Source organism: Emydura macquarii, unplaced genomic scaffold, assembly GCF_026122565.2.
Source record: "Emydura macquarii macquarii isolate MOO-44397 ecotype Brisbane River unplaced genomic scaffold, CSIRO-AGI_Emac_v2 contig_2422, whole genome shotgun sequence".
NCBI classification, from domain to species: Eukaryota; Metazoa; Chordata; order Testudines; family Chelidae; genus Emydura; species Emydura macquarii.
Window position 1 is genome coordinate 43463817 of NW_027132559.1, and position 11923 is coordinate 43475739.

At 40.7% G+C, this 11923-nt stretch overlaps 1 protein-coding gene across 1 annotated transcript in view; it reads left to right on the forward strand.

Annotated features, from left to right (window-relative positions):
* GAD2 (glutamate decarboxylase 2) overlaps window positions 1–3262 on the forward strand; it is a 47081-nt gene extending 43819 nt beyond the window's left edge. The window contains exon 16 of the mRNA XM_067562388.1: window positions 1628–3262. Within this exon, the coding sequence (XP_067418489.1) occupies window positions 1628–1801 (174 nt within the window). The 3' untranslated portion in view covers window positions 1802–3262. The remainder of the gene's footprint in view (window positions 1–1627) is intronic.
* Window positions 3263–11923: the final 8661 nt, after the last annotated feature.

An 11923-nucleotide genomic window follows, 5' to 3' on the forward strand; every position in this document is an offset into this window, starting at 1 on the left:
CAAATGTAACAATTTGACCAGAGGCTTTAATTTGATTGTGGTGGAGGTCCAGCACATGAAAACAAAGGGAAAGCGATTATAACAATATGTTTGAGGATTATGTAGAAGACGATGTGTGTCAATTGCGTTTGTCAGCAATACTGAGTGTCAGCCAACTGGTTAGAATAGCTCTGAACCATTTATTTCCAATCTAAAGAACGTGTTTGTGCCTTTACAAGGTGTCATGACTGCCTTTGTGATGTCATGCAAAGTCTCCCGATACATGTGAAGTTAAACCGTGGGAAACACTGCTGTTTTATCCAAAATAGAAAGGTGACAAATCAGAGGTGAAACAGTCTTGGCCACCTACTTGCACTTCCTCTGGCATGTCTACCTGAAGGTAGTGGGACTACTCACATATCTGAAATTGGACACATGCATAAATATTAGAAACAGTCAGAATGAATCTCACACTGATTTTAATAAGAGCACGAAAAGGTTTAATGCCACCAATGCTTTTTTGATGCCATACTTTTATAGTCATAGATTCCAAGACCAGAAGGGACCATCCAGTCTGACCTCCTGTATAACACAGGCCATAGAACTTCTCCAAAACAATTCCTAGAGTTTATCATTTAGAAAACATCCAATCTTGATTTAAAAATTGTCAGTGACAGAGAATCCACCTCAACCCTTGGTAAATTGTTCCCACGGTTAATTACTTTCACCATTACAAATGTACCCCTTTATTCCAGTCTGAATTTGAATAGCTTCAGCATTCAGCCATTGGATCACGTTATACCTCTCTGCTAGACTGAAGAGCCCATTACTGAATATTTGTTACCCAGTTAGATATGTATAGGCTGTAGTCAAGTCACCCCCTTAACCTTCTTTGTTAAACTAAACAATTGAGCTCTTTGAGTCTATCATTATCAGGCATGTTTTCTAATCCTTTAGTCATTCACATGGCTGTACTCCAGTGGTTCCCAACCTTTTTGCTCAAGGGCCACAGATATCATTTTTACAATCCTGAAAGGCCACCAGTGTCCGCCAGCAGCCCCCCGCCCCAACTGCAGCCAGACAGGAGTTCAGCGAGGACCTCCTCACTGATCTCCCGTCCCCCTGGCTGCAGCAGGGAAACCGCACGTGTCCTGTAGCCCCATGTGCTCCACCTGTGTCCCCAGTCAGTGGCTCCCTTCTGCAGCCAGGGGACGGGAGATCAGTGCTTCCCTCCTCAGGCTTCCCCAGAGCCTGTGGACCAGCAGAGCACTCTGCCGTGCTCCCTGCTATAGCCAGGGAGTGGGGAGCGCTGATCTCCAACCCCCTTGGCTGCAGCAAAAAGCCTGCACCTATCTTGTAGCCCTACGGCAACCTGGGTCCTTAGGTAGCAGCTCCCTTCTGCAGCCAGCGGGAGGGGAGTGGTGGGCCACTTTGAAAGACTGGCCTGTGGGCCACAGGTTGGGAACTGCTGCTCTACTCTGACCCCTCTCCTATTCATGAATTTATCAGCTTACTTTGTGCTGAATTCAGTTTTGGCCAATAGTGGACTTTTTTCTTATTTTGTTTTAGCTTCCTTCTCTTCTTTAAAAATGCAACTAAATTCTAGAATTAGAAATAATTATTTAATATTTGTAACATGCCTTTGCAGGTGGCCCCAGTGATAAAAGCCAGAATGATGGAATATGGAAGTACTATGGTCAGCTATCAACCCCTGGGAGACAAAGTGAACTTCTTCCGTATGGTCATCTCAAACCCAGCAGCTACTCATCAAGACATTGATTTCCTGATTGAGGAAATAGAACGTCTGGGACAAGATTTATAATAATCTGGTCTGCAAGTCTGTTCCAGAACCTCTAGGTAGACAATTAAGTTGTCACAAACTGTGCGAATGTATTTGTAGTTTGTTCCAAAGTAAATCTATTTCTATATTGTGGTGTCAAAGTAGAGTACAGTTTAAAATCAGAAACATGCTCCTTTTAAAATCCTTTCTTGAGTTTTAAAATACCTCTTTAATAATTAGATACACAAAAGGCTGCATTCAAACAGATAAGAAATAACAGAAGATACTTGCAATTTTTCCCCAAAATTTTAATACAGTTAGTAAATAAATATTTTCAGTTAAAAGATTGAGTGGTGCCAATTTTCCCCAAATTGTGACAAAATCAAATTTGGGGAGCAGTAAGATGCATAAAGTAAACAAACTGTATGTTTAAAAGTGAAAATATTTTGCCTTTTTCTTAGATTTAGAGCAGAATTTCTAATTTACCTATAGCAACATTTCAAATGTATTTAAATACATATAATTTTAAAAAAGGAATATATATATATATATTAAAATATCCTATTTTGTAAACTATAGATTTTTATTTTATATGGGTTATAAAAAATACAGGGGCAGAAACTGAAAACTAACAAGATTATTTTTTCTTTAATAGAGATGCATCAAATATTTACAAAGATTATTTTGAACCATAAGCCCACATAAATTCTTAAAAGGTACAATGCCTCATTTCTATGTCACAAGGATTGTACATCTCTAGGGTTAAGTATTACAAAACCTCACAGGTACTGCAGCTCTTAAAAACTCTTAATAAGAACTATTACGATACAACAATAGGATGCTATAATTCCTAAATATATTTCCCAGATGGCCTAACCTAAGCAAATGGACAATCAATATGCAGTCCTAACCAAGACTGAACTAAGGTTATATTTGTATGATTTCTTTGTTCTAATTTAAAATAGCCTGTCAAGAAGGGCCACACTTTAGACTAAATACTTGTGTCATAAGCATCTTTACAAACAGTATTTATTCATTAGAGATAAAAGTAAATTGAAAACTAAGATTGACTAGAATTCGCTAAGACCCAGATCCTACAAAATCTCACAGGAGTAAGGCTAATTGGGTGAATAAGGACTTCTTGCATATGTAAGAGGCTCAGGATAGGGTCTTAAGTCAGATGTTCATATCATGGTGGAACCTGAGTTTCCTACATGACAATAGTTTTTCTAAACAGCCCCATTTCCAGCATTGGGGTAGAGCGGAGGTGGCCGGGGACTCGGAATTTCAGTTTTACAGGAACTTTAAAAAATTGTTATTCTGAATTGGAACAAAAACAAATATTTTTGCAGATCCCTACAAAATGGAAATTCCGAAATTTTTCATGCTGAATTTTTTTTTCTTTTGCGGGAAATGTTGTAGAAATCAATACAACTTCGTGAAAATGTTGTTTTGTCAAAATAGCCTTTTCAGACGAAAAAGTGTTTTGATTAACTCTACATGGAGTTCATCTGATTTAAATTGCTAATAGAATGCTTTGAGAAGCCTAGATGCTCCTAGCACAGTCATTGTTGAGTCATCCAGACCCATTCAGAAATCATGGATGCAAAATCCTGCATACCTGATATATTGAGTCATTTTTCAACACCAGAAGAGGCAGTGGAAACTAAGATTCAACCTCGTCCTCAAAATCTGGAAGAGTTTGGATTAGGATTTAATGGCTCAGACCTGTTTTTATTTATAACCCTAGTTAAGTTTTGGTTGTAGCTTTGACTGGAATCTACATGGCCATTTTCATTTGTAAAGCGATGTTGTTTTACTCTCTAAAATACTTGAAGAAAACTAGTGCAGTGTGGTTTAATTTGATCTAATATATAAATGGGGTATTGATTCAGTGTAATGTCATGAGGATGTGACGTAAGAAGAGGAAATAAATTGTGTCTGTATTTGTGTTGCCTTTATTATATTGATAGTACTGTTTGTCACCTCAGATTGAGGCTGTGCACTTTAGATTTAAACTGTACAGTGCTGCAAATCAACGTGTTACTGAATACGCTTGTACAATATATTATTGATATGTCTTTCTTTGTGTGGTAGTAGTATTGACTCAGTATTGTAAGAGCTGCATTCACACAGGTCCCTGATCAGCTTGAGAGCAGAATATTCCCCTCTCTCCAGTGGTGATCCACTACGACTTACAGTACATAATGTTTCAATTAAAGCTTTAGAAGAACTACCAGTTCTGCCAATGAGGACTAAAACAACCTTTTCCAAACAGGTCACAGATTTGCAGACTGTAGTCAGTGAAACACTAAATAGAGGAGCAAATTCTGTTCTCTTTTTGTGACAGAGAAAATGGGGAACAAAGAACTAAGTGTAAAAATAGTACAGGGACAGTGGTGAACGCGATCAGTAGCCTGGTTACATCTTGCATGTGCAATTCTGTTTTTAAATGCTAAGTACAAACACTGTGTTTATTAGTTCTATGTGCCAATCCAAGATATACATTCAGTGTTTCATGAGAACACCAGCATTTTTCCATGTTACTGTGTTTATTGCAGCCAGAAAGAATTACACGGTAACCTGTTCTTCTTGTGTTTGACCAAAGTATTTTCTCTGTATTGTTGATCTAAACCCAAATAAAAGTGTAAAATGTGGCTATGCTGCATCTGTGTGGATTTTTTTATTATTGGCCTCAATGTTTGCTGTAAACAGAAAACAGGCACAGCTATCATACCATCTCTGAGCAAGGGCATGATGATGATTATATCATTTCCTTCTAGCTCTCTTCTTGTTGCTCTTTCTGAATTTTCCTTTCCACATCCCCCATTGGAATCATTTGGTTTCGAAAGAAAGTACCTGCTTGCAGCTTTCTGTACAGGCCAGTGTTCCTGAAGATGTGTGTGTCACGCACCTTCTCTGACTAATCTGTGTTGATGTCAATGAAATGCCCCTGGTGATCCACAAGTACCTGCAATACTCCTTTCTATTGATGTAAGTACCCCTTTCTATTGATGTACTCTATTGCCAGATGGCCCGGGGCCAAAATCAGGCTATGCATGCCATCTATCGCCCTTCCTCAGTTAGGGAATCACATCGCTGCAAAACCATCCATTATTTCATGCACATTTCCAGCTCACAGTCCTTTGTAGCAGAATGCAATTAATGGCCCTGCACACTTGCAATAACAGTGCCAGCAGTGGTCTTCCCAACTCCAAACTGATCAGTGATCAACCAGTAGCAATCTGGAGTTGCCAGCTTCCACATGGCAATCGCTTCTCCATCAAGAAGGCAGCCTGTAGCTATTTTCTATTTGATAGATCATGGGCCAAATCCTGACCTCTTCTATGTAGTTTTATTATTTTTTACTCAAGCACCTCCTTATGACATCAGTGAGCTAAATCATGAAGTCTTTGGCCTGTGTAGAGTGAATGCAAAATCAGTGTAAAATGCTATCAACTCAGAACAGCAGCATTTTACACAATTTGCAGATACTTTCCTCCTGTAACTGACTATACAATGAGCACTGCAATGCAGAATCCAGAGCATTAGTCAGTTCCGACTATTCGTACTCAGGTAAGTCTCATTTGAAAGAACAGCAATTTTTGCTATAGTAAGAGTTTCAGAATTTGGCCACAGATCAGAACTGATCCAAAAACCTGAAGAGTGCGCAAGATATCTAGAAGCTCGTTACACTCTCCAGGAATTAGATTTTTGTTTTCAAGATCTGCTCATGTTTATTGCATGAACTCTGAAGAATGTAACATTTCTCATTGCTTAGATACCAAAATGAGAGACAGTTTAGATACACTATAGCAAGGGCATACCAAGAAGGGAGGCGGGAGGGGCATGGCCCTGGATGCTGGCTTAAGGGGCACCGGCCTGGCCCTCGGAGAAGGAGCCTCCGTTCCCCGCTGTTGCAGGTGGCTGGGGGGGGGGTGCGGAACACGGGCCCGCAGACAGTGACATACTGAGTGGGGGCCTCCTGTGCCCCCTGCGCATCATGACGGGCGGTCCGGTGCCCCTCCCCCCCAGGCCGGGAGAGAGGCTTCCCTGTTCAAGTCAGCGCCAGGCTGGAGCGAAAGAGGCAGGCATGGCATGGAGGGTAAGTGCGGGGGGACAGTGGCGCCAAGCCTGCATTTGCACCTCCCAGGCCTAACCCCCCCCTCACCCCCCCAGGGCAGCTGGGGGGTGGCACCAGGATCCCTCCTGCCCTGCGCAGGGGGGGGGCACGTGAGGCTTGGGGAGGGGTGCAAATGTAGGCTTAGCCCCCGCGTGCCGAAGACCCATGGTACGCCACTGCACTACAGCTAGATTGGTTTTCATTGAAATCTTCCATACCTGCCGGGAGGTGAATTTAAGGAATGCTATAGGATGCTTGATAATGTATGTCACTACTCAGGAGTTGAGATCTATGCAGTATATGCAACATCAGACAAGGCAGTTTTACAGTGCTCCACTCTACAAAACTTAACACTGTGCCCCTGATTCTCATTCACGTGAACAGCCCCTTTACAACTCACTGGCAATTAAAGGTGCCTTAAAGTGAATGAAAATATAGTTGATGGGCAGAGCAGTGTATAAGCATGGAATAAGAATCGGACCATAATCAGAGCAGTGAAGGAAAAGCAGTGATAAATGTGGAAGCCATTATAACCCCCATTTTAAAAAGGCCACAAAAGGAAAAATAATAGAAGGCAAATAAAAACGTGAGCTTACATGCACTGTTCATTTAATTCTGTAGCAGAAAAGAAGAGTTTTAGACAGGGTCTGGTCAAAACTCTATAGTGAAAGAGAGCAGGACAAAGTAGCTTTAGCGATACCAATGTTGCCTTATGCTATTAAAACACTTTGTTCAGTGTTGGAACAGAGCAACTTGTTTTTTGACTTTTTAGTATTGTCACAGGCCAGATGAAGGTTGCGCTGCTTTTGCCGACATTTTATTATATTGTCTGAAAAACTGTCCCAATTGCTGTTGCTTTTAAAGCTGCTTAGATAAATTTCACTCTCAGGCAATTGAGTGTGTGGAATACACTCAGCTGGCAATAATATACCCACTCCATGCTCCATGGGAAGGCAAAACAAAATGGCCAACATGCCCTCAGGGAAATTTTTTCCCAGCCCCACATCTACCAACGATTCATCCCTGTGTCTGTGAGCAATGATGGCCATGTGGCAGATTATAATTTCTTCATCAACAAGATGGGTTCATTTTCATTTCTGTTACAAAGGTAAATTTCTGTATTTTGAACTATTTGCTGCCCTGCTCTATTCTTTGTCACACAACCAAAAAGGGGACTATGCACAGAGACTCAAATACTGACAAAAGACAAACGTTTTTAGCATGAGGGCATACCCCTCAGTAAGAGCAGCTATTATCACTTCGTTCTGTAGAATTTTGTAAAGCACTCAGAAAAATGTATTGAGACGTTCTGGCCTGAATTGAATGTTGCCATACACTGCCTTGTCTAGAGACTACAGAACAGCTTTATTGGCCTCTGGTTCTTCCTCATCCTTTGGTTTCAGACTACTCTGCCTTTTTATACATTTTTCATCATATGCACATATACTGGATATTCATATGGTGGGATGATTCACGTGACTGGAATGTTAAAATCAATTGTTAGAACCTATTTAGGAAGAATCAAGTGGGTAAAAGGGCAGTGATGTAGCACTCTACATCAAATATGGCATTACCTGTTTCCAAGTCACTGATAACTCAAAATAAAATGATCTTGAATGTTTATGGACCTAACAGATAAAGCACAAGACGGGGTACTAGTTGGTGTCTGCTACAGCCTCCTAAATCTCAATAGGTGACAGGGTGAGCACCTCCTTACACACCTATTTATAATGTGCAGGGGGTGGGAACTGTGTGATCATGGGCATCTTTAGTTTGTGTTATATGCTGCCAGTGTTAAAACAGCCTTGGAATTGCTAACTACTAGAGCTGACAATATCCCAACTCAAAAAGTGTTGCAGCCAACATGCGGAATTCTATATTAGATCTTCTAACAGATTAAGAGGAACTGATCACAGAACTGAAAGTTTATGGTAGCTTAAGTACAAGTGATCATGACTGAATCACATTTATAGTGTGCAAGCAGAAAGAAGTCCACACGAGTAATATATATACTTGGTGCATTTATAGGGCCAATTACACAAAGTTGAAAACAATGATGAGCCAAATCAGCTGGAAGGAAGAATCTAATCAGAAAACTGTAAATGATAATAATAGAAAATAGATAATAGAAAATCTTTTAAGAACACTTGGCTGCCCAAAAAGCCATAATCCCACAATTGAGGAAGAAGGCTGTGCTAGTTAAAACAAACCCACCCACCCACCACCTGGTTTAGAGAGGAAGTAAAGGCAGCTGTAATATTTATATATATAAAATGCTCAATGAGGGGGAAAAAACAGTAACAGAAAATGTGGAAATGGCAGACGTGCTAAATGACTTCTCTGTTTCAGTTTGCATCAAAAAATTTAGTAACAATTGGACATCTAACATAGTGAATGCCAGTGAAAATGAGGTAGGATCAGAGGCTAGAATAGGGAAAGAGCAAGTTAAAAATTACTTAGACAAATTAGATGTGTTCAAGTCACCAGGGCCTAAAAGAAATACATTCTAGAATACTCAATGAGCTGATGAGGAGATATCTGAGCCATTAGCAATAATCTTTGAAAAATCATGGAAGACAGGAGAGATTCCAGAGGACTGGAAAAGGACAAATATATTGCCAATCTATAAAAAGGGAAATAAAGACAACCCAAGGAATTACAGACCAGTCAGCTTAACTTCAGTACCTGGAAAGATAATGGAGCAAATGATTAAGCAATCAATTTACAAACATCTAGAAGATAATAAGGTGATAAGTAAGGGTCAGCATGGAGTTGTCAAGAACAAATCATGTCAAACCAACCTAATAGCTTTCTTTGACAGGGTAACAAACCTTGTAGCTGTGGGGAAGCAGTAGATGTGGTATATCTTGACTTTAGTAAGCCTTTTCGTACTGTCTCACGCGACTTCTCATAAACAAACTAGGGAAATATAACCTAGCTGGAATTACTACAGTGGAGCACAAGGTAAACAGTGTAATACTGTTGCAAAAAAAGCAAACATCATTCTGGAATGTATTAGCAAGAGTGTTGTAAGCAAGACACAAGAAGTAATTCTTCTGCTCTTCTCCTTGCTGATTAGGCCTCAACTGGAGTACTGTGTCCAGTTCTGGGCACCACATTTCAGGAAAGATGTGGACTAATTGGAGAAAATCCAGATAAGAGAAACAAAAATGATAAAAGGTTTATGAGGGAAGATTGAAAAAAAACTGTGTTTGTTTAGTCTGGAGAAGAGGAGACTGGGGGGGGGGGACATGATAACAGTTTTCAAGTACATAAAAGGTTGTTACAAGGAGGAGGGAGGTAAATTGTTCTCATTAACTTCTGAAGATAGGACTAGAAGCAATGGGTTTAAATTACAGCAAGGGCGGCTTTGGTTGGACATTAGGAAATGCTTCCTATCTGTCAGGGTAGTTAAGCACTGGAATAAATTGCCAAGGAAAGTTGTGGAATCTCCTCCACTGGAGATTTTTAAGAACAGGTTAGACAAACACCTGTCAGGGATTGTCCTCCCATGAGTGCACGAGACTGGACTATATGACCTTTTGAGATCCCTTCCAGTCCTATGTTTCTGATTACACACACACACACAAAAGGGGAAGTTGATAGTAATGAATATAAATCAGAAGTTAGGAATTGTAGAAAAATTGATAAGGGAAGAATTGTAGAACAGTGACAAGGGACACAAGCCTATGATTCTGTGACAGTATGAGGATCAAAACACACCCTTCCTATGTACTGATATGAACTTTTCCTCTGATCAGGTATGTTATCAAAGGGGAAGCATGGCTTTTGGCTACTTTATAGCAGGAAGGCTGTTGCCAAACTAAGACAAAGCTCCAAAGAAGAAGAATAGAAAAAGTTGGGCTCTTGACCCATAACTGGCGCTGTGTCCACATATTAGACTATTGTCTGCATAGCACACAAATTGAGCAAATAAGAATGAACACAGCAAACTCCATACCAGGTCTAGGTAACAGCTACTGTATTCTAGAAGCTGGCTTTCCAGCATGCAAAGTATATTTGCACTAAAGAATGACAAGGAAGGAATCCAGACTTCTGACTGAGGGGAAGTAATTAAAAGCTCATTACAGCTAGCAGCCTTGTGTCTTTTCAGAAAAGAAAGTAAGTTTATGGCAGCTTTGTTAACTCTTGAAAAGTCAGTTATCTAGATCAGGTAAGAATGAGGCTGAGAAAGTCATTGAAGGCTGTATATGGATATTTAATTAAAACTAAATGGGTCAGCTCCTTTTTGCAATGTTACCTTGCTTCATTATCTTCATGACTGTGAAAGGAAGGGGAAGGAGGGAACAGGTAAAAAACCCTGAGATACTTGCCCTTTTGTTTATGTCATATTCAGTTCACAACCTTTCTGTGCTTGTACAGCAGCTCGTAGATTTAAGTTTATTTTACGGACTTAATTTCTTACTGTTAGCTGTGCTTTTGTGGAGGATTTGATCCAGCTGTGTATGGTGAAGGGCAAATCTTGAAATCTTTGGGGTTAAGGTTAGCCAAGCCCTCAAAGCTTCTCTGAACCTTTTGTGTCTGCAAACCTACATTGGACATTGCATGGGAACAGGCTTCTATGTGAAACATCCAGCATTTCCTATTGCCAGAAATCCTAAAAGGAACAGTCTATCCCATGGCATTTGAGGCTACTGGGCAAGACTAGAAACCAGAAGAGTGGGCATACGTGAAAGTGACAAAGGAGGAAAAGTCAATCACAATTTTGCAAACCTTAGAAAAAGTTTGATCCAAGGTTTGGCTAAAGTTTTCAACAAAGTTCAAAAATGGAGTGTATTCTCATTCTACCCAAGTCTGATCACCCATCAATAGTTGTGTGGTGTTGAGAAATGAGCCTATCACATTGTTTTAATCGATTTGGCTCTTCCCACCACCTGTGTGGAATCACAAGACTAGCAACAAAAACTTCACACAAAGAAAATTTCTTCTGTGTATAAATCAAATGCACTAGCTTCAGTCTGATGTCATAAATGTAATCCTCACCCCTTGCCTCCACTACCCAAAAGGCTACTTTTCAGAACATCCGGTTTTAGTAGTCAGGTGTAGCTAGGAACATTTTTAAGATCAAATTATGAATTTCTAAACACAGTGAATGAAAATCCTGCGTGACCCTATGGAGCTTGTTCTGAAACCCTCTGGAGTAACTGGGTTTTGGATTAGCCCCATAGTAGTGTGAAGTTGATATAAGAAAACATGCAAACTGCATTGATTTAGGGTGAAATCCACTCACCAGATAGTGGGGGAGATTAGAGAGACTCAGCAGAAATCCCTGTATGTAAAATAAAGAAATGTAAGTGGTGGTGCAGGGCATGATGGCTCAGGGAGCAACAGACCCCACACAGCTCCTTGCTACTGCTCTCAAGAAGGCACAGCTTCCCTCCCTACAAACAAGTTTATAAAGCAACATCTGGGAGCTGTGGAGCACCCTGAGCATTTTTGCCAAAGCCCCTTCCCCTGCCAGCAGCTTGACCCTGCAAGGCTGATCAGCATGGAGTGACTCCTGCGTGTGTCCAGAGCTCAGTTGCCTTCAGTGGGATCCCATATGGTCAGAAAGGTCTGCCCAGGTGGGTCTGCCTGAAAGACAGGAGCCTAGGACCGTATCTTCTCCTGCTGCTGCTGTTGTGTGCACTGGGCAAGGAAAAGAGAATTTCTTTCTCCTCTGCCCCCATAGCGCACCCCACCATGTAGGGCAGGATTTAGCCCAATCACTGAAGCTACATACTAAAGCAGGCAGAGGCACCAAGTTCTCTGCAGTTGCAGCTCCAGTAAAGCCAACAGGGTTTATGCCAGAAAAGAATTTTGCCTAGTGAGTGAGGCTAGGAAAGATATAGTCTGAGTGAAACAGCTGGAGTATCACATTTATGCTGGGAATACTCATTTACAAAAGTTGATAACATCTTCTAGTCATGGCCTTAGAGACTAAAGTGTTTATTAAATTGTGCACCAAGAAAAATAATAGCGAGCACCAAGATTTCTTCTTCGTGTGTTTGCAGGTTTTTGGTTGATTCTCAGTGAAGTGA